This window comes from Dendrobates tinctorius, unplaced genomic scaffold (assembly GCF_039654945.1).
Source record: "Dendrobates tinctorius isolate UK_male_01 unplaced genomic scaffold, ASM3965494v1 ptg000362l, whole genome shotgun sequence".
Classification (NCBI taxonomy): domain Eukaryota; kingdom Metazoa; phylum Chordata; class Amphibia; order Anura; family Dendrobatidae; genus Dendrobates; species Dendrobates tinctorius.
Window position 1 is genome coordinate 1,805,946 of NW_027362028.1, and position 24,446 is coordinate 1,830,391.

The 24,446-nt window shown below is 47.5% G+C and overlaps 1 protein-coding gene across 1 annotated transcript in view; it reads right to left on the bottom strand.

Moving 5' to 3' along the window:
* Window positions 1–496: 496 nt before the first annotated feature.
* TTC33 (tetratricopeptide repeat domain 33) overlaps window positions 497–24,446 on the bottom strand; it is a 183,911-nt gene continuing 159,961 nt past the window's right edge. The window contains exon 5 of the mRNA XM_073562655.1: window positions 497–3,765. Coding sequence (XP_073418756.1) covers window positions 3,409–3,765 — 357 coding nt within the window. The 3' untranslated portion in view covers window positions 497–3,408. The remainder of the gene's footprint in view (window positions 3,766–24,446) is intronic.

Below are 24,446 nucleotides of genomic sequence, written 5' to 3' on the forward strand. Positions count from 1 at the left end.
GTCACAGGGGAATCCTCAATGTTCATCTGCCTGTAATTGTGAAATCCCGCCAGCTGTAGAGTCTGGTGATCAGCAACATGTGGCTTCCCAGCTGCTGTAAAAATACAATCCCAGCATGCCGGGAAAACTGTGACCCCAAGTAGTGGACCACTGATATCGTTTTTTTTTATGTGCAAAAGTTGCATATATGGATTATTTCAGATTGCATTACTAGTCTATAAACTGTAGTTGGAGCATTTGGATCAAATTGCCTGAGCCCATCAACCACGACAAGGCGACCTTTTACAGATGGGACCCCGGACTAACCAGACTCGTCTCTCTCCTAGACATGAGGCTACAAAATGAGCTCCTCGTAGGTAGGGGATTATCCTTAGGGCAGTCGCGTCTTTTGCGTTTACCGGCATTGTCGACACTGCAGCAGATTTGCTTTGGCGTTTTTTGTTGCGCTCGCTTTTGAGTTGTTGTTCTGTCTAAAAAGAGCTTAGGAGCGGTGATATAACATAGGCAATAATATAGTTTATTTCACATTGTTAGCTAATATCTCTTCAGTAAGCAATCACTAACATACAGAGAGCGTTCGTGGCATCCGCCAATATAATGGAGGCGAAAATAAGCACAAAAGAACCAGGGAGTTTTCTCGACAGCTGAAAATCGCCAGAGGTTTTCATTTCAAGCTTGTCTTCAAGTTTCCATGCACAAAAACATATTCCAATAAACACAACATAAAAAACTAGACACTTTTATAAGTAACTTCATTCATTCCCAGTGGCGCTCCATATTGGGAAGTTCTGCAGTTTCCGGATTTCCTGTTGCAAACATCCTTTTGTATCGGAACGTCGCAGGTCAGGTGATTTGGATCTTTCTCTTAATGCAATCTTCCTCTCCTGAGCGGCACTACTCACCCCCCCATGGGCAACGCAGCACAATTTAGCAGAGGATGGTTTCGATCCATCGGCCTCTTGGTTATGGGCCCAGCACGCTTCCGCTGCGCCACTCTGCTTGGGGCTGGAGATTGTGGGAGGCAAAGACGGCGGCAGGGCTTTGTAGTTTTCTGGGGCGCTTAGCTTCAATATCAGCCCAGAAAAGAAAGCTGAACTTGTTGGGCTCATCGGAACAAAAAGAGAAAGAAAACACTCAACACTCAAATTTTATTTTCACACAGACTCTTAAAACTGTTAGATGCCCTAAGAAAAACAAGTGAGCGGTAAAACTGCACCAAAAATTGCCAAGACTTATGTATGGAGCCGAGGAGGCCATGGACCTCAGCTGCCGGTAAAATAATTTACAGGGTACTTTTCCTAATAAAGTTTGGGTTCAGCTGGTAATTATTCTCATGGTATCTTCAGGTGCCCGGACCTGCCAATACTGGTGGGATCGACTGTCTATCCGATACATGTGATGGGGCCTCCTAAGTCTCCTCCGACAGAAGATGTTGGGGAGAAGATGGATCGGGCATGCTGAATTTCAACATTTCATTCTTTAGTTCCCACAAAATAACCCATTGCCAAAAGCGTCCATCATCAGCATATTCCCCTTTCGTAAGTGAAAATACATGCACGCTCAGCCATCCTGAGCATGCATGCATATGTAGGAAGCGAGAAGTCTGCTGAAGGTACGTTTACGGGATGCAAATTCTCATCATGGTCAGTACCATATAATAACTCCAAACTGTACAGAGTATTATGAGGTCCAAAGAAGTCCCCATTGTACATCAGTATACCTCAAGGGAAGTGAGTATCTCCTATGGGACTATATGGCGGCACAATTAATGCTCCAGGCTCTGCTATGTGTATAAAGTCTAAGCATTTTTTTGTCCTCCAGACAGGAACTCACACGGCTGGAACCTCAGATGGCTGCACTTGAGCTCCTATCCACTTAATGAAGTCAATGGAGGTTATAAAACACTACCAGAATACGATAAAGATGAGAGAATCTGCAAAGATTCTACTTCTCAGATTTTCTCAAATTTGCCAGGGAAATTTGATTCATATCAAATTAATAAAATTGAAATGTGCTTTATTATGCAGTAGGGTCTCTACTAATAAAAAAATAATAATAATACATAACCCACCCTTTATTTTCTTCCCACAGCTCCATTCTTCAGTAACAGCAGGTCTTGGTTCTTCTTCATGAGTCTAGTCTGATCTTCGCTACTTCCAAAGCTTGTAACGTGATGATGTTGTGAGTCTTAGTTAACACTGGAGATTCTGAAGAAGGGGCCTGAGAAGAAGGCTGAAGACCAGACGTGACGTGTAAAGAAGGCCGAAGACCAGACGTGACCTGTAAAGAAGGCCGAAGACAGACGTGACGTGTAAAGGAGGCCGAAGACCAGACTTGACGTATAAAGGCTGAAGACCAGACGTGACGTGTAAAGAAGGCCGAAGACCAGACGTGACGTGCAAAGAAGGTCGAAGACCAGACGTGACCTGTAAAGAAGGCCGAAAGACCAGATGTGATCTGTAAAGAAGGCCGAAGACCAGACATGACGTGTAGTGTAAAGAAGGCCGAAGACCAGACGTAACGTGTAAAGAAGGCCGAAGACCAGACGTAACGTGTAAAGAAGGCCGAAGACCAGACGTGATGTGTAAAGAAGGCCGAAGACCAGACGTGATGTGTAAAGAAGGCCGAAGACCAGACGTGACGTGTAAAGAAGGCCGAAGACCAGACGTGACGTGTAAAGAAGGCCGAAGACCAGACGTGACGTGTAAAGAAGGCCGAAGGCCGAAGACCAGACGTGACCTGTGAAGAAGGCCAAAGACCGGACAGGACCTATGATGAAGACCAAAGACGGGAGGGTACATGGGAAGAAGACCGAACACCAGAAGGGTCCTGTGAAGAAGACCGAACATCGGACGGGACATGTGAAGAAGACCGAAGACCTTCTGTGACTGAAGACTGGGACTGTACGGAGCAATGGTGGAACTTTGTGTAAAAGTGACAAATTATATATTAATTTTTCTTTAAATATTTGAAAAGAGGAATGGAAGGACAATATTTTGTTGGATTCACTCAAAGTTAATTACAAAAATAATTGGATCTATTTTTTTTTTATGAAATTCGAGGCGAATCTGTTAATCTCTAAAATACGACCATTTCTCCAACTAGGACACAAGAGAGGGACTCACCGTCCACGGGGATCGCAACGATGTGATCTTCTGAAATTTATATATGATTGGTTTTATCTAAAGGGGGTCTTCTGTGCAAATATCCCGGTTTTAGCCATGACAAAGGCTAAACCTAACTGTCACATACGGATCCTCATTCCATAAAAAGATATCTTTCAATGTACAAAAATATCTTTTAGCCATCTTTTACTTCTAGAAGGATGGATGAATGTCACAGATGAAAAAAAACATGATTCAATGCTCTGGTGTCACAGACAAGAAAAATACACTTCCAATAATCCAATCATCGAGCCTTGCTAAATGCTATTGGGTCAGCAGAGGTGGAGGCGTCGTCTCCCGTCGGTTCCTCATTTGTCATCTTTCCTGGTGAAGAAACTAAAATGGCCTTACTACCGGCGGCAGCCACCTTGTGTATCCGCGATATGGCATCACAGGCCGCCACCACCTCATCACTCTCAAAGTCATAGTCTGGGATTGTCGCCTGTTCGACACGGAAATCCATCTGGTTCGTCTCCTTGGCTTCGGTGGCTTCAGCCTCTTTCTTCTGTTGGAGAAGCTTTCGAGCCCAGTTCAGATCTTCCTCCCACAACTCTGTGTTGGAAGGGCAGATGTGGATGGCAATCTGGAAGCTTCGAATGGCCTGTAGATGACATGAAACATACTCGATGAGCTATTATTGACTTTCCATTACAATAACTCGCTCAACGTTAACGGTAGGGTTGCGTGCTTCTATGTATACTATTAGGGTTGTGTTCAAATCTGTGCCGATATTTTCGGTTTACTTTTCCAGGAACAGGAATTTAAATTGTACCATCAGTACTTGATCCTTACATGATGGACAGCAACAGCCCACATGGAATCAACTCACTATAATCGGGCATCTGTCATGGCGTCCATCTGGCACGTCATGTTATTTCTTTCCGAAGCATTATCTACAGCTATTGACACCAGACTGGTGCACAACTTTAAATCAGTCATGTTCAGCTCAGGCTTAGAAAGCCTGACCTAATGGAAACCCAACCTTTCTCTACTCCGCTCACTACATACACAAAACGGCAAGAAACTTTCATCCAGGTGGCTTCATTCTTATAACTCAGCCTCCAGACAGTTGCAAAAACAGGACACATAGATATAATTCCTTGACTAACGGGGGATCTGGTATTTGGACCCTTATCAATCAGGCAGTGATCTCGCTTCTAATGGTGGACACATCTTTAATGCACCGCGGGTTGGTTTTTATATTCATGAAAGAAGACAAAACACATCCCCAACATGCAGATACAGTCATGGCCAAAAGTGTTGGCACCCTTGAAATGTTTCTAGAAAATTAAGTGTTTCTCCCAAAACATTACTGCAATTACACATGTTTTGTTATACATGTAATTTGTGACGCTAGTCACTTCTCACGGCTAAGCTGTGGTCAAGGAGTCCAAGGTCAGAAGCCAGGAGGGTACGTTATAAACAGAAGGAAGAGAAAAAAGGCATAGTCAGGTAACGTTCCGAGGTCAGAGTACCAGGAGGATAACAGATCAGAGCTGAAGGGGTTAAACAGGTGGATGGTCAGAATGAAGTCCAAGGTCAGGCAACAGATCAAGCGTACAGAACTCAAGGCACAGGAAAGCACAAACCTCACAGGCTGAATGTACATCTGGCAGAGTTCTGGGAGACACAGCTCAGTTAAGAAGCATGGCAATTACCTGGAATAGTGAACACCTGGAGACAGCCGATGCCTCACCGTCTCAGACTGGATAGTCGAGCTGTCAATCAACATACTGACAGCTCAGCACGCCCCTGTACCAGATTGAACAGCCAAGCTATCAGTAACTGCATCCCAGATACCCCGAATGGTGGAACTGTGACATAATTATTTCCTTTGTGTGGATTGGAACAACACAAAGAGAAATAGAGAAAAAAGACAAATTGGAAATAATTTCACGCAAAAATGGGCTGGACAAAATTATTGCCATCTTTCCAAAATTGTGGGTAAACAACTTTATATCATGCATGTACTGCTCGTTCACCGTCACCTGTGGCAAGTGACAGGTGTGGGCAATATGAATATCAAACCTGAAACCAGATAAAAAGAGAAGTTGACTCAATCTTTGCATTGTGTGTCTGTGTGCCACACTAAGCATGGAGAACAGAAAGAGGAGAAGAGAACTGTCTGAAGACTTGAGAACCAAAATTGTTAAACAATATCAACAATCTCAAGGTTACAAGTCCATCTCCAGAGATCTTGATGTTACTTTGTCCATGGTGCAAAACATAATCAAGAAGTTTACAACCCATGGCACTGTAGCTAATTTCCCTGGACGTGGACGGCAGAGAAAAATTGATGAAAGATTGCAACGAAGGATAGTCTGGATGGTGGATAAGCAGCCCCAATCCTGCAGGCTCAAGGTCCATCAGTGTCAGTGTGAACCATCTCTCGATATTAGAATTAAATGAAATGCTATGGCAGGAGACCCAGAAGGACCTCACTGCTGACAAAGAGACATAAAAAAGCTAGACTGCGGTTTTCCAAGATGTACATGAGTAAGCCAAAATCCTTCAGGGAAAGAGTATTGTAGACAGATGAGACCAAGACAGAGATTTTTGGTAAAACACATCATTCTACTGTTTACCGAAGGCCTACAAAAAAATAAACACAGTACCTACAGTCTAGTATGGTGGAGGTTCAAAGACATTTTGGGGCTGTTCTGCTGCCTCTGGCACTGGGTGCTTTGACTGTGTGCAAGTCATCATGAAATCTGAAGATTATCACAGGATTTTGGGTCACAATGTAGTGCCCAGTGTCAGAAAGCTGGGTTTGCGTCCTAGGTCTTCCAGCACGACAATGACCTCAAACATACTTCCGGAAACCCCCATAAACAAATGGAAACAAAGTGCTGGAGAGTTCTGAAGTGGCAGAACTGTGGAGAGATCTTAAAATTGCTGTTGGGAGAAGACGCCTTCAAATATGAGAGAACTGGAGCAGTCTGCAAAAGAAGCTGAGAGGTGTAAGAAGCTTGCTGATGGTTATAGGAAGTGACTGATTGCAGTTATTTATTCCAAAGGGTGTACTACCAATTTTGTATGTCCCATTTTTGGGGTTTTGTGTGAAATTATGTCTAATTTGCTTTTTTTTCCTGTTTCTTTTTCTGTTGTTCCAATACACGCAAAGGAAATAAACCTGTGTATAACAAAACAAGGGGAATTGTAATAATTGCCTGGGAGAAATACAGTACTTAATTTTTTGAAACAATTTCAAGGGTGCCAACACTTTCAGCCCTGACTGTATATAAGCGTGGTCCTCTAGTCTGTAGATAAGAACCTGTCATCAGTGTATAGGTGTTGCTACAATATTTTTTGTCCGTCTCTGTTCATTCCCCTACTTAGATAACTCACCTCTTCCCCTCTCTGATTACAACACGTTCACAAATCCTCGCCCACCCCAGCTCACTCCTACCTACCGCACTGGTAGAAATTTACAAGCCATTAACACTCATTCACTTACACACTCCCTACACTCATCACTGTCCCCCTATCTCCTCTTTTTCCTGTCCTGATCTGGCTGTACATCACTACAATGACACTCTCAGAAGCCCCCTGGGCCAAGTAGCGCGCCTCACCCTCAGAGTAAAACAGCCCTGGCTCACATCACAAACTCGATTTCTCCAGCGATGCTCTAGGAGTGCTGAACGCCTATGGAGGAAACCCGCACAGCAGAAGACTTCATCTACTTCAAATTTATGTTAAGAACCTATAACTCAGCCCTTCACCTCGCCAAACAGACCTACTTCACCACCCAGATCTCCTCACTATCTAACAACCCAAAAAACTCTTTGATACCTTTCACTCTCTCCTCAGTCCTAAAGTGGAGGCCCCTATCACAGACATTTGTGCTCATGACCTGTCCTCCCACTTTATAGAGAAAATAGATAATATCCATCAAGAAATCTGCTACCAGCCACCAACTGCTGTGACTCCCATCCCCTCAACTGCATCTCCCCTGGCTGACTCTCCACATTCGATCCCATCACAGAAGAAATCTCCAGGCTCCTCTCTTCTTCTCGTCTGACTACATGCACTACTGACCTTAATCCCTCACATCTCCTCCAGTCTCTCTCTCCAGTCGTCACTACTCACATAACTGCAATCATCAAACTCTCCCTCTCCTCTGTCATTTTCCCCTTCTTCTTCAAACACTCTATCATTACTCCATTATTAAAAAAAAACCTTCTTGAACCATCCTGCAGAAATAACTACAGACCAGTTCCCATTCTCCCCTTCATCTCTAAACTCAAGGATCTACTCTCGTCTTACACATTAACTATCTACTCACTCCCTCCTAGATCCATCACATTACAGCTTCCGCCCCCTTCATTTTACAGAAACTGCACTCATCAAAGTGACCTTCTGACAGCAAAACGTAATGGTGACCACTCTCTGCTCATTCTTCTCGACCTTTCCGCAGCTTTTGACACTGTTGACCACTGTCTCATACCCTCTAGGCTCCAATCACTAGGCATTAAGGACACTGCTCTCTCCTGGTTCTCTTCCTATCTTTCTTACTGCTCCTTCAGTGTATTGTTCGCTGGCTCCACTTCTTCTCCTCTTCCTCTCACTGTTGGGGTCCCTCAAGGCTCGGTCCCTAGCCCCATCTCTTCTCTCTCTACACAGCCCCAATTGGACAGACCATTAGCAGGTTTGGCTTTCAGTACCATCTTTATGCTGATGACACACAACTATACACGTCATCCCCTTAGCTTACACCCGCTGTACTACAGAACGCCAGTGACTGTCTGTCCGCAGTCTCCAACATCATGTCCGCTCTCTATCTGAAACTCAACCCCTCCAAAACTGAACTTTTTCCGCTCCTGCCATCTACTAACCTCCCTAAATCTGACATTTCCCTCTCTGTGTGTGGCACCATAATAATACCCGGGCAGCAGGTGCACTCTCTGGGTTTTATGTTTGACACCAATCTTTCCTTCACATCCCATATGCAATCTCTTGACCACTCCTGCCGCTTACACCTAAAGAACATCTCTAGAATCCGCCCTTTTCTCACCATGGAAACAACAAAAACCCTCACTGTCGCCCTGATCCACTCCCGCCTGGACTACTGCAAAGCTCTACTAATTGGCCTCCCCCTCACTCAACTTTCCCCTCTCCAGTCCATACTTAATGCAGCAGCCAGGGTCGTCCATCTGGCTATTCAGTACTCGGACACATCCGCTCTGTGGCGGTCATTGCACTGGCTGCCCATACATTATAGGATCCAATTTATACTGCTTGTTTTCCACCACGAAACTCTCCCCTACATCTCCTCCCTCATCTCTGTCTATCACCCTACCCATCCTCTCCACAGTGCGGCCCCCCTACATCTCCTCCTCATCTCTGTCTATCACCTACCTGTCCTCTCCACAGTGCGGCCCCCCTACATCTCCTTCCTCATCTCTATCACCCTACCCATCTTCTCCACAGTGCGGCCCCCATACATCTCCTCCCTCATCTCTGTCTATCACCCTACTCATCCTCTCCTTAGTGCAGCCCCCTTACATCTCCTCCCTCATCTCTGTCTATCACACTACTCATCCTCTCCACAGTGCGGCCCCCCTACATCTCCTCCCTCATCTCTGTCTATCACCCTACCCATCCTCTCCACAGTGTGGCCCCCTACATCTCCTCCCTCATCTCTGTCTATCACCCTACTCATCCTCTCCACAGTGTGGCCCCCTACATCTCCTCCCTCATCTCTGTCTATCACCCTACTCATCCTCTCCACAGTGCAGCTCCCTACATCTCCTCCCTCATTTCTCTCTATCACCCTACCCATCCTCTCCACAGTGCGGCCCCCCTACATCTCCTCCCTCATTTCTGTCTATCACCCTACCCATCCTCTCCACAGTGCAGTCCCCCTACATCTCCTCTCTCATCTCTCTCTATCACCTAGCTGTCCTCTCCACAGTGCGGCCCCCCTACATCTCCTCCCATCTCCTCCCTCATTTCTGTCTATCACCCTACCCGTCTTCTCCACAGTGCGGCCCTCCTACATCTCCTCCCTCATCTCTGTCTATCACGCTACCCATCCTCTCCACAGTGCGGCCCCCTACATCTCCTCCCTCATCTCTGTCTATCACCCTACTCATCCTCTCCACAGTGCGGCCCCCCTACATCTCCTCCCTCATCTCTGTGTATCACCCTACCCATTGTGACGACCGTCTGTGAATCTGGGCTGCAGTAGGACAGCTGTTATGATTGAGTCACCGAGGAGGAAAAAACAAAACACAAGCTCAGCCCAGAAAATCAGAGAGGTTGGAAACTAGCGGATTGCAGACCCCTAATCCTATCACACAACTAGCAGTAGCCGTGGAGTGTTCCTACGGTGATCCTAGACACCTCGTCACAGCCGGAGATCTAAATAAGCCTAAAGAGAGAAAAGGGAAAAACTGACTGCCCCAGAGCAGACCCCAAAGCAATAGGCAGCCCCCAACATATAATGACGGTGAAGCAAGATGAAAACACTAACACAGATAGAAAGATAGGTTGAGCAAACGATGGGGCCCAAGTTAACTAAAAAGGACAGGACAGAAAAGCTGCTGTCTGCAATCCGAGAAAACCCTGCTAAAAATATTACCAACACAACTGATAAGCAAAAAGGACCATGAAGTCACTAGACTTCAAACCCTATATCAGCACTCAGAATATTCTGAAAGCAGAGCAAAAGAGAACACTGATCAAGGAAAAAGAATCCAGCACACACCCAGCCGGGGATGGCTGAACTCAAAAAACAAGGTAAACAAAACCAAAACTAATAAGTGCAATAGCAGAGCAAAAACTTATCTTTGGGAAGCAGGAATCAGACTGGTCTCCAAGAATCCAGCAGAGAAATCACCAGCCACTCAGAAGGGCGTCGGCTGCCTTATATCTAGTCTGAAGTTCCTGTTACCCAGTCACAATCCACCTGATCAGGTGATTGGTTTTTTTCATCCAAATCAGCCTCACTACCTTCCTTCACCAGAAGAGGGAGATCCTCGGACACAAAAGGTGAATGAACAGATGAGCTCACAACAGACAGCGCCCCAAGTAACCCCGAGACCCTTAACCCCTATACAGGGATCTGGAATTGTAGCAAGGCCCAGGGGGTAGCTATCTAGGGGAGCAGTGGACCAGAGCAGAACGGTCGTCAAGGGGTTAAAACTAAAACCCATAATCGCGGTCCGGAGACAGGAGTCGGAGGCCGGCGGGCAGCAGAGGTACAAAATCAGCAGGCAGAAGAAGGGTCTGAAGTCTGGGCCAAGGTCAGTAAAAAACCAGGAGGGCAGCAAAGGTACAAAATCAGCAGGCAGAAGAAAGATCAGGAATCCAAGCCAAGGTCAGCGTCAAAAATCGGGAGAGAGGCAGAGGTACAAAAACGGCAGGCAATAGAATGGTCAGAAATCCAGGCTGAGGTCAGAGTTAACTATAGCAAATCACACAGTAGCACGCAGGGGAACCAAGAATATATCCGGCGACTTGCAAGACCAGTCCCAAGGTATTTGAGGGATCAGGTCATCCCTCACTGGTTCCCGGACTGATGATGTCATTAGGACCTCCCCCAGGACTAGGCCAGATGGTGATGCAGTAACGCCCTGATGACTGACAGAGGAGCAGAGCCTGCGCCCACCAGATGCCTGCGCAGGAGCCCCTTCTCTGTCACCACCATCACCCACGGGCAAACCACGGCGCCTCCCAGTGGCCGAGGTAGGAACAGCCGTCCCTGAGTCTGACGGCGAAGTGACGGTCCAGCGCCTCCTAGTGGCCGAGACCAGAACAGCAGCCCCGAGTCTGACGGCGACGTGACAGACCGGCGCCTCCTAGTGGCCGAGGCCGGAACAGCAGGCCCCGAGTCTGGCGGCGACATGCCAGTCCGGCGCCTCCTAGTGGCTGAAGCCGGAACAGCAGGCCCTGAGTCTGACAGCGACGTGACACCCATCCTCTCCACAGTGCGGCCCCCCTACATCTCCTTCCTCATCTCTATCACCCTACCCATCCTCTCCACAGTGCGGCCCCCCTACATCTCCTCCCTCATCTCTATCACCCTACCCATCCTCTCCACAGTGCGGCCCCCCTACATCTCCTCCCTCATCTCTATCACCCTACCCATCCTCTCCACAGTGCGGCCCCCTTACATCTCCTCCCTCATCTCTGTCTATCACCCTACTCATCCTCTCCACAGTGCGGCCCCCCTACATCTCTTCCATCATCTCTATCACCTAGCTGTCCTCTCCACAGTGCGGCCCCCCTCATCTCCTGCCATCTCCTCCCTCATTTCTGTCTATCACCCTACTCATCCTCTCCACAGTGCGGCCCCCCTACATCTCCTCCCTCATCTCTGTCTATTACCCTACTCATCCTCTCCACAGTGCGGCCCCCCTACATCTCCTCCCTCATCTCTGTCTATTACCCTACTCATCCTCTCCACAGTGCGGCCCCCCTTCATCTCCCTCATTTCTGTCTATCACCCTACTCATTCTCTCCACAGTGTGGCCCCCCTACATCTCCTCCCTCATCTCTGTCTATCACCCTACCCATCCTCTCCACAGTGTGGCCCCCTTACATCTCCTCCCTCATCTCTGTCTATCACCCTACTCATCCTCTTCACAGTGTGGCCCCCTACATCTCCTCCCGCATCTGTATCACCCTACCCATCCTCTCCACAGTGCGGCCCCCCTACATCTCCTCCCTCATCTCTGTCTATCACCCTACCCATCCTCTCCACAGTGTGGCCCCCCTACATCTCCTCCCTCATATCTGTCTATCACCCTACCCATCCTCTCCACAGTGTGGCCCCCCTACATCTCCTCCCTCATTTCTGTCTATCACCCTACTCATTCTCTCCACAGTGTGGCCCCCCTACATCTCCTCCCTCATCTCTGTCTATCACCCTACCCATCCTCTCCACAGTGTGGCCCCCTTACATCTCCTCCCTCATTTCTGTCTATCACCCTACCCATCCTCTCCACATTGTGGCCCCCCTACATTTCCTCCCTCATCTCTGTCTATCACTCTACTCATCCTCTCCACAGTGCGGCCCCCCTACATCTCCTCCCTCATCTCTGTCTATAACCCTACCCATCCTCTGCACAGTGCGGTCCCCCTACATCTCCTCCCTCATCTCTATCACCCTACCCATCCTCTCCACAGTGCGACTCCCCTACATCTCCTCCCTCATCTCTGTCTATCACCCTACCTGTCCTCTCCACAGTGTGGCCCCCCTACATCTCCTCCCTCATTTCTGTCTATCACCCTACCCATCCTCTCCACATTGTGGCCCCCCTACATTTCCTCCCTCATCTCTGTCTATCACTCTACTCATCCTCTCCACAGTGCGGCCCCCCTACATCTCCTCCCTCATCTCTGTCTATCACCCTACCCATCCTCTGCACAGTGCGGTCCCCCTACATCTCCTCCCTCATCTCTATCACCCTACCCATCCTCTCCACAGTGCGACTCCCCTACATCTCCTCCCTCATCTCTGTCTATCACCCTACCTGTCCTCTCCACAGTGTGGCCCCCCTACATCTCCTCCCTCATTTCTGTCTATCACCCTACTCATTCTCTCCACAGTGTGGCCCCCCTACATCTCCTCCCTCATCTCTGTCTATCACCCTACCCATCCTCTCCACAGTGTGGCCCCCTTACATCTCCTCCCTCATCTCTGTCTATCACCCTACTCATCCTCTTCACAGTGTGGCCCCCTACATCTCCTCCCGCATCTGTATCACCCTACCCATCCTCTCCACAGTGCGGCCCCCCTACATCTCCTCCCTCATCTCTGTCTATCACCCTACCCATCCTCTCCACAGTGTGGCCCCCCTACATCTCCTCCCTCATATCTGTCTATCACCCTACCCATCCTCTCCACAGTGTGGCCCCCCTACATCTCCTCCCTCATTTCTGTCTATCACCCTACTCATTCTCTCCACAGTGTGGCCCCCCTACATCTCCTCCCTCATCTCTGTCTATCACCCTACCCATCCTCTCCACAGTGTGGCCCCCTTACATCTCCTCCCTCATTTCTGTCTATCACCCTACCCATCCTCTCCACATTGTGGCCCCCCTACATTTCCTCCCTCATCTCTGTCTATCACTCTACTCATCCTCTCCACAGTGCGGCCCCCCTACATCTCCTCCCTCATCTCTGTCTATAACCCTACCCATCCTCTGCACAGTGCGGTCCCCCTACATCTCCTCCCTCATCTCTGTCTATCACCCTACCCATCCTCTGCACAGTGCGGTCCCCCTACATCTCCTCCCTCATCTCTATCACCCTACCCATCCTCTCCACAGTGCGACTCCCCTACATCTCCTCCCTCATCTCTGTCAATCATCCTACCCATCCTCTCCACAGTGTGGCCCCCCTACATCTCCTCCCTCATCTCTGTCTATCACCCTACCCATCCTCTGCACAGTGCGGCCCCCCTACATCTCCTCCCTCATCTCTGTCTATCACCCTACCCATCCTCTCCACAGTGTGGCCCCCCTACATCTCCTCCCTCATCTCTGTCTATCACCCTACCTGTCCTCTCCACAGTGTGGCCCCCCCACATCTCCTCCCTCATTTCTGTCTATCACCCTACTCATTCTCTCCACAGTGTGGCCCCCCTACATCTCCTCCCTCATCTCTGTCTATCACCCTACCCATCCTCTCCACAGTGTGGCCCCCTTACATCTCCTCCCTCATCTCTGTCTATCACCCTACTCATCCTCTTCACAGTGTGGCCCCCTACATCTCCTCCCGCATCTATATCACCCTACCCATCCTCTCCACAGTGCGGCCCCCCTACATCTCCTCCCTCATCTCTGTCTATCACCCTACCCATCCTCTCCACAGTGTGGCCCCCTACATCTCCTCCCTCATCTCTGTCTATCACCCTACCCATCCTCTCCACAGTGTGGCCCCCCTACATCTCCTCCCTCATTTCTGTCTATCACCCTACTCATTCTCTCCACAGTGTGGCCCCCCTACATCTCCTCCCTCATCTCTGTCTATCACCCTACCCATCCTCTCCACAGTGTGGCCCCCTTACATCTCCTCCCTCATTTCTGTCTATCACCCTACCCATCCTCTCCACATTGTGGCCCCCCTACATTTCCTCCCTCATCTCTGTCTATCACTCTACTCATCCTCTCCACAGTGCGGCCCCCCTACATCTCCTCCCTCATCTCTGTCTATAACCCTACCCATCCTCTCCACAGTGCGGCCCCCCTACATCTCCTCCCTCATCTCTGTCTATCACCCTACCCATCCTCTGCACAGTGCGGTCCCCCTACATCTCCCTCATCTCTGTCTATCACCCTACCCATCCTCTGCACAGTGCGGTCCCCCTACATCTCCTCCCTCATCTCTGTCTATAACCCTACTCATCCTCTCCACAGTGCGGCCCCCCTACATCTCCTCCCTCATCTCTGTCTATCACCCTACCCATCCTCTGCACAGTGCGGTCCCCCTACATCTCCTCCCTCATCTCTGTCTATCACCCTACCCATCCTCTGCACAGTGCGGTCCCCCTACATCTCCTCCCTCATCTCTGTCTATAACCCTACTCATCCTCTCCACAGTGCGGCCCCCCTACATCTCCTCCCTCATTTCTGTCTATAACCCTACTCATCCTCTCCACAGTGTGGCCCCCTTACATCTCCTCCCTCATCTCTGTCTATCACCCTACCCATCCTCTCCACAGTGCGGCCCCCCTACATCTCCTCCCTCATCTCTGTCTATAACCCTACTCATCCTCTCCACAGTGCGGCCCCCCTACATCTCCTCCCTCATCTCTGTCTATCACCCTACCCATCCTCTGCACAGTGCGGTCCCCCTACATCTCCCTCATCTCTGTCTATCACCCTACCCATCCTCTGCACAGTGCGGTCCCCCTACATCTCCTCCCTCATCTCTGTCTATAACCCTACTCATCCTCTCCACAGTGCGGTCCCCCTACATCTCCTCCCTCATCTCTGTCTATAACCCTACTCATCCTCTCCACAGTGTGGCCCCCTTACATCTCCTCCCTCATCTCTGTCTATCACCCTACCCATCCTCTCCACAGTGCGGCCCCCCTACATCTCCTCCCTCATCTCTGTCTATAACCCTACTCATCCTCTCCACAGTGCGGCCCCCCTACATCTCCTCCCTCATCTCTGTCTATCACCCTACCCATCCTCTGCACAGTGCGGTCCCCCTACATCTCCTCCCTCATCTCTGTCTATCACCCTACCCATCCTCTGCACAGTGCGGTCCCCCTACATCTCCTCCCTCATCTCTATCACCCTACCCATCCTCTCCACAGTGCGGTCCCCCTACATCTCCTCCCTCATCTCTATCACCCTACCCATCCTCTCCACAGTGCGACTCCCCTACATCTCCTCCCTCATCTCTGTCAATCATCCTACCCATCCTCTCCACAGTGCGGCCCCCCTACATCTCCTCCCAAATCTCTTTCAATCACCCTACCCATCCTCTCCACAGTGCGGCCCCCCTACATCTCCTCCCTCATCTCTGTCTATCACCTACCTGTCCTCTCCACAGTGCGGCCCCCCTACATCTCCTCCCTCATCTCTATCACCCTACCCATCCTCTCCACAGTGCGGTCCCCCTACATCTCCTCCCTCATCTCTATCACCCTACCCATCCTCTCCACAGTGCGACTCCCCTACATCTCCTCCCTCATCTCTGTCAATCATCCTACCCATCCTCTCCACAGTGCGGCCCCCCTACATCTCCTCCCAAATCTCTTTCAATCACCCTACCCATCCTCTCCACAGTGTGGCCCCCCTACATCTCCTCCCTCATCTCTGTCTATCACCCTACCCATCTTCTCCACAGTGCGGCCCCCTACACCTCCATCTTCATTTCTATTTATCGGCCTACCCACTTGTTATGCTCCGCAGTCGACTTTCAACTAACATCCACACTAATCCGTACCTCCCACTCCCGGCTCCAAGACTTGTCTCGAGCTGCACCAATCCTCTGGAATGCTCTACCCCAAGAAACTAGGACAAACCACAACTTACACAGTTTTAGGTGCTCCCTAAAAATACATCTGTTTAGGGCGGCCTATCACATTCCCTAATCGAAGTCTTTTAATATATAGCCCATTCACTATTTCTCTGAACATAATTCTCCATCAAACTCCACCGTACCCAAAAGCACCACAAACACTGGCTGGTGACTGGTGACCAGCTCATGCAGCATTTATCTACCCCTCATTCCCTCAAGATGGCTGTACCATCATTGTAAATAAGCCCCTGTACTCTGTGTCACCCCCACCGCATTGCAGATTGTAAGCTCTTACGGGCAGAGGAGTCATTATTTTGCTTTAACTATTCGATTATCTTTAAATTTGCTACTTATGACTGTTGTATATGAGCCGCTGAATTGTAAAGCACTGCGGGATATGTTGGCGCTATATAAAGATTACTATTATAATGCCAAGCTGGTAATGAACGCGACCTGCAAACACTGTGGTTATGTCCTCGGCAAGGTGACATTTCCAGAACAATGCTTGGCGGCAGAGCTTTATTGTCCCCGTGGTTTGGACAAGAAGAGAGCACGCGTCTCGGACAAGTCACAAAATGACTATGCAAACAGCTCATGAAGCAGACTTTGCCATCAGCTTATGAAAAGTGTGGTTATCGGGGCAAACCGAGTGATGAAGACACAAAAAAAGTGCAAAATTGGGAATAGCAAAAAGTGAGCAAAAATAGCAGGTTCTAAGGAGGGATATTTTCCTATCTACAATGTTGTAAACTTGAGAGTGATACAGGCAGAGTATAATCATTCCCCGGGTATGGAAGCTCTCTACCTTTGGTGCAAACCTAGTAGAAGCAATTGCCTTTGCTCCTAAGTATAAAACAGAAGCATACCCTTGGGGCCCAATGAAAACTATGTACTGGGGCCCCAGCTGTAATACTGCTATCTTCTACCAGGGTTGGGAAACAACTGCTGTCTCTGCCTCCTTTTCCACATCTTTGGAATAGGATTGCATATTGCTCCTGCATTTACAGAGGAGCACCTGCCGGATGTGACACCTCCAATCTCCAGTTCCCCTCTTACTAAAAGTGCCCATACACCCCAGGTGATCGAGCATTGGGCCAACAGATCTCTCTCCTGGCTCCTCCATACACATGAAGGTTCGGCTTAAACTGTCTTATTCCCCTACCACCGCCATCCATTGGGGGCCCCTTATAAATTAGATGGTCGGTCAATATCAGTTGACTTTAGGACCATTAGTCCCATTTCCCATAGTGCATGTGTGATGGCAGCCTGATGATAATCAGAGTATCAAACAACTCCTTACACCCTGTTACCCTTCCGATACGTTCAGTTCAATAGGCTTTTCCACAACTTCTTTCTCTCTGCATGGATACGTTTAATGAGCTTCCTAACACCACCGAACACCACCTTTCTCTCCAGTAGGATCTAGCAGTTTCTCCACACCCTCTTCCCTCTGAGCTTCTCTACAACCCTCTCCTCTCCGGTAGGATCACATGGATCAGCTTCTCCACACCAGACTACTCTCTGGTAGGATCAGTTACATCAGTTTCTCCACAACCTTTTCCATTTGAAAGGGCAGTTTCATTAGTTTGATCAGCTTCTCCACACAACCTTCCCTTCCAGTAGGATCAGTTCGATCAGATTCTCCATGTCCCCTTCCAGTAGGATCAGTTCGATCAGCTACTCCGTGATCTCTTCCCTTCCAATAGCTTCAGTTTGATCAGCTTCTCAATGCTTCCTTTCCATCTGGCAGGTTCAGCTACATCAGCTTCTCTATGTCCCTTTCTCCTCCGACAGTATCCGTGCGATCAGCTTCTCCATGTCCCCTTCACTTTCTATAGAATCCGTTTCATCATCTTCTCCGTGTCAGTTTTCCCGAACAGTAGGATCAGTTCAATTAGCTTCTCTATATCCCCTTTCCGTCTGGTAGGATCAGTTCGATAAGCTTCTCCATGCCCCCTTCTTCTACAGGAGGACCAGCTTGATTATTTTCTTCACGTCCCCTTCCCCTCCAGTAGGATCAGATTGTCCACACCATGATCAGCTTCTCAATGCCCTCTTTCTTGCCAGATAGATTAGTTCGATCATCTTCTCCATGCCCCCTACACCTACAGTAGGATCAGTTCGATCAGCTTCTCCATGGCCTCTTCCCCTACAGTAGAATCAGTTTGATCAGCTTCTCCATATCCCCTTCCCCTCCAAAAGGATCACTTTGATCAACGTCACCATGCACCCTTCCCTCCAGTTGGATCAGTTCAATCAGCTGCTTAATGTTGCCTTTCCATTGGTAGGATCAGTTTGATAAGCTTTTCATTGCTTCCTTCCCCTCCAGTAGGATCAGTTCGATCAAATTCTCAATGTCCCCTTCCCTCCCAGTAGGTTCAGTATGATCAACTTCTCAATGCCTCTTTCTCTTGTAGTAGGATCAGTTCAATCAACTTCTCCATGCTCCCTTCCTTTCCAGAAGGTTCAGTTTGATCAGTTTCTCAATTCCCCCTTTCCCTCCGGTAGGATCCGTTCAACCAGCTTCTCAATGCCTCCTTCCCCTCCGGTAGGATCCCTTCCACCAGTTTCTCACTGCCCCCTTTCCCTCTTTTAGCATTTGTTTCACCAACTTCTTAATGCCCCTTTCCTCTCCGATAGGTCCGATTCAATGATGTTCTCAATTCCCCCCTTCCATTCCAATAGGAGCCATTCGATTAGCTTCTCCATTCCCCCTTTCCTGTAATAGGATCAGTTCAATCAGCTTCTCCATGCCCCTTTCCCCTCCAGAAGGATCAGTTTAATCATGTTCTCCATGCTTCCTTCACCTTCGGTAGGATCCGCTCCACTACCTTCTCCATGCCCTCTTCACTTTCAGTAGGATCGGTTCCACCACCTTCTCCGTTGCTCCCTTCACATTCGGTAGGATCCGCTCCACCACCTAATCCATGCCCCCTTCACTTTCAGTAGGATCTGTTCCACCACCTTCTCCATTGCTCCCTTCACATTCGGTAGGATCCGCTCCACCACCTACTCCATGCCCCCTTCACCTTCAGTAGGATCTGTTCCACCACCTTCTCCGTTGCTCCCTTCACATTCGGTAGGATCCGTTCCACCACCTACTCCATGCCCCCATCACTTTCAGTAGGATCTGTTCCACCACCTTCTCCGTTGCTCCCTTCACATTCGGTAGGATCCGTTCCACCACCTACTCCATGCCCCCTTCACTTTCAGTAGGATCCATTCCACCACCTTCTCCGTTGCTCCCTTCACATTCGATAGGATCCGCTCCACCACGTACTCCATGCCCCCTTCCTCTCCAGTAGGATCAGTTCCATCTGAAGAACAGAGGAACATGAAGCCATATAACGGGGTAAATGGCTCACCACAAAATAAATTTGTGACTATTATGTACACGACTGAATGACATTTGTGCCTAAATGTAAGATCGTCAAACAGAAAAACTTCCCCTACTATGAGATGACGAGATGTGTAAGTACCCGGGGATGGTAGCGCTCGGCAACTTCATGAATCATCTTCATACTGTGATTAGAAAACCATGTACTGATCAGTGTCATCCAAAAACGGCAGGAAAACCACCGCTCTGACCCGGGAAACACGGGGCTGATCCTCCTACAAACACTCCTGTCATATTTTCTCTCTAGGAGGCGCCGCTGGACCTCAGAGATAATTTTATGTTTTCTTGGCAGAGGATGAATTAGACATCTCCTCCTGGTGCACGGAATATCCCACGCTTATATCTGGGAAATGTCAGAAAATAAGAGAAATTATGCTGAAAATCTTTAGATCAAATGAGATCATGAGGCTCAGAGGCCCCTAACACTATACACACTATTCATCAGGATATTTGTGAATTCTCAAATTATATTTATTGGTTTAACTAAAATTACTGGAAAACCCTAAAAGTGAATTTTCATAGAGTGTACAGCGGATGGGGATCGGTATTTCTGATAATCTCCTGATACTAGATAAGGAAACCACCGTCTGCGGCCGCCACTACGGGGAGCACAGGAGATTCTTATGTAAGTATGCAGACCGCTCCTGGGCTCCACCTAGTGGTGACTGCAATGTGACAGAAATGTAACTAAAGGTTTATGCAGTTGATTTGGAGGTCTGTATCTGCAAAACAGAACTCAGACCGATGATATATTAAACATGAGATGAGCACAGAATATCAGACTGATTTAAAAACATTTTCCTTAATAAAAAAATCTATTTAAATGGGTTAAAAAAAAATGTTTTGTGGGATGGTGGGGGGTTAGGGTGAGGCACATAAGTGAGAAATTGTACAACATAGATACTTCTCCTATTTAGAACCATATACAATTTAAGGACATTGTGTGCCAACATATTAGTATCTGTCAGATAAGGAGATATTCTTCTCTAAAGCTCAGAAACATTACGTTACTTATCCTGTACTGACCCTGAGTTACCTCCTGTATTATACCCCAGAGCTGCACTCACTATTCTGCTGGTGCAGTCACTGTGTACATACATTACTGATCCTGAGTTACATCCTGTATTATACTCCAGAGCTGCACTCACTATTCTGCTGGTGCAGTCACTGTGTACATACATTACATAACTGATCCTGAGTTACATCCTGTATTATACCCCAGAGCTGCACTCACTATTCTGCTGGTGCAGTCCCTGTGTACATACATTACTGATCCTGAGTTACATCCTGTATTATATTCCAGAGCTGCACTCACTATTTTGCTGGTGCAGTCACTGTGTACATACATTACATTACTGTTCCTGAGTTACATCCCATATTATACTCCAGAGCTGCACTCACTATTCTGCTGGTGCAGTCACTGTGTACATACATTACATTACTGATCCTGAGTTACCTCCTGTATTATACTCCAGAGTTGCACTCACTATTCTGCTGGTGCAGTCACTGTGTACATACATTACATTAGTGATCCTGAGTTACATCCTGTATTATACTCCAGAGCTGCACTCACTATTCTGCTGGTGCAGTCACTGTGTACATACATTACATTACTGATCCTGAGTTACATCCTGTATTATACCCCAGAGCTGCACTCAATATTCTGCTGGTGCAGTCACTGTGTACATACATTACTGTTCCTGAGTTACATTCTGTATTATACTCCAGAGCTGCACTCACTATTCTGCTGGTGCAGTCACTGTGTACATACATTACATTACTGATCCTGAGTTACATCCTGTATTATACTCCAGAGCTGCACTCACTATTGTGCTGGTGCAGTCACTGTGTACATACATTACATTACTGATCCTGAGTTACCTCCTGTATTATACACCAGAGCTGCACTCACTATTCTGCTGGTGCTGTCACTGTGTACATACTTTACATTACTGATCCTGAGTTACCTCCTGTATTATACCCCAGAGCTGCACTCACTATTCTGCTGGTGCAGTCACTGTGTACATACATTACATTACTGATCCTGAGTTACCTCCTGTATTATACCCCAGAGCTGCACTCACTATTCTGCTGGTGCAGTGACTGTGTACATACATTACATTACTGATCCTGAGTTACATCCTGTATTATACTCCAGAGCTGCACTCACTATTCTGCTGGTGCAGTCACTGTGTACATACATTACATTACTGGTCCTGAGTTACCTCCTGTATTATACCCCAGAGCTGCACTCACTATTCTGCTGGTGCAGTGACTGTGTACATACATTACTGATCCTGAGTTACCTCCTGTAGAGCTCTCATTATATAAGGCGTCAGTGAACTTTCAGCATTTTCACAGCTGCTTTTCTTCTCTACATTGCGGTCAGATCACTTAAACCTGCCTGGAAGAGCGACTGTTCATTTTAGGAAACCTCAGAAGCTTCTGGGAAGGAGCCTCCTGCAGTTGGTGGCCGCGCTGCTGAGTAGCTGCAGGACCACAATGTCTCTACAAAGTGTTCCCGCTGGGAGAAGCGCCAGGAGGCATTAACAGGTCAAATAATACAGCGTGTAAACGCGGCAGGACTCGGAGTCTTCATATTCTTCTTTTGTTTCTGAAACAAAGAAATAAACTGAAATATTAAATATAGATGAGACAGTGATACGGGGCGTTAACCCTTCACTCACTGAAGAACAAGAAAGATCTTTGTACAGATTTTTTGCTTTATATACACTGCCAGTCAAGTATATAACATTTTCCTCTAACTATTCAGCTCATAAAATTGAATGCAGTGCAGACCATGCTCTGTGAGCTAAACATCCAGGACTCCAAACTGATACATAGTAACAACCCTGCATAGAGATCTGTGCAGCTGCTGATGTTCTATGTATCTAAATCCGATTTATAGAACCTTCTCACAGATGAGATTTTATTTCAATCGTATCCAGTGCAGACAATGCTCTGTGAACTCTGCTGGATTGTTACACTGTATCAGTTTGGAATCCATGATGTTTAATTCACAGAGCATTGTCTGTACTGGATACAATGTATCAGTCTGGAGTCACAGAGCATTGTCTGCACTGGATACATTGTATCAGTCTGGAGTCACAGAGCATTGTCTGCACTGGATACAATGTATCAGTCTGGAGTCACAGAGCATTGTCTGCACTGGATATATTGTATCAGTCTGGAGTCACAGAGCATTGTCTGCACTGGATACAATGTATCAGTCTGGAGTCACAGAGCATTGTCTGCACTGGATACAATGTATCAGTCTGGAGTCACAGAGCATTGTCTGCACTGGATACAATGTATCAGTCTGGAGTCACAGAGCATTGTCTGCACTGGATATATTGTATCAGTCTGGAGTCACAGAGCATTCTCTGCACTGGATACATTGTATCAGTCTGGAGTCACAGAGCATTGTATGCAATGGATACATTGTATCAGTCTGGAGTCACAGAGCATTGTCTGCACTGCATACAGTGTATCAGTCTGGAGTCACAGAGCATTGTCTGCACTGGAAACATTGTATCAGTCTGGACTCACAGAGCATTGTCTGCACTGGAAACATTGTATCAGTCTGGACTCACAGAGCATTGTCTGCACTGGATACATTGTATCAGTCTGGAGTAACAGAGCATTGTCTGCACTGGATACATTGTATCAGTCTGGAGTCACAGAGCATTGTCTTCAATGGATACAATGTATTAGTCTGGAATCACAGAGCATTGTCTGCACTGGATACATTGTATCATTCTGGAGTCACAGAGCATTGTCTGCACTGGATACATTGTATCAGTCTGGAGTCACAGAGCATTGTCTGCACTGGATACATTGTATCAGTTTGGAGTCACAGAGCATTGTCTGCACTGGACATTGTATCATTCTGGAGTCACAGAGCATTGTCTGCACTGGATACATTGTATCAGTCTGGAGTCACAGAGCATTGTCTGCACTGGATACATTGTATCAGTCTGGAGTCACAGAGCATTGTCTGCACTGGATACACTGTATCAGATGGGTGCAAGACTAGTTATGTACTTGGATACACATTTGAATGGAAACAAGATCTTAATCACTGAGAAAAGCAGAGATATTGTGCAGTATTGAAAGATGAAGTCTATTGGAAAGTTGTTGGACTTGATTTATACAGTTTGTGTCCCAAACATAATCTTTATTTAGTGCTATATTCACTATGAGAAACAGTCGGTGAAGGAGGAGTTTGATGTAAAACAAGAGATTAGCCGTGAAGGTGTTCACATCTTATGGTTATTTTTTTAGTTGGAATCGCTGTAGAACTGCAATGGTTTTGCTAAAAAAAAAAAAAAATGTAAAGTGGCAGCAAAATATGAACCCAGCCTAACAAAGCAAAGGGTTAGTGCCAGGTATAAAGAAAGTGAGCGATTTCATCAGTCAGTGATCGAGAACTGCAGAGCTAGAAGGTAACAGTAGATTTGGTAATATTTGTTTAAATATTACTCCTAGGACTCATTTAAACAAAACAGCAGCAATTTTTCTCAAACGCCAAAAACGGTTCAAGTTTCATTGGTTTTTGATCATAGTCCTCAGAGTTTGGTCAGTGTCAGTTTTTAAAAGCATTATTCAAAGCAGAAGTTATTTTTCAAAGCAAATATTGCGCATGCAGGCTAGAGCTTCATTGTGCATAAAAAAAAACAGAAGCCTGTTGAAAACTTGAAAGGAGCTGAGTCACATGGCACTGGTAGAGGGGAGGTGGATGCGCATGCGCATGTCTCTCCAGATATTTCTGTAAGGCTCATTCAGACATCAAGGATCATTTTCATATGCCAAAAACGATCCGCGTTTCAGTGCGGATTTTGATCAGAGTCCTCAGAGTTTGACTAGTATCAGTTTGTAAAATCGTTATTCAAGGCAGAAG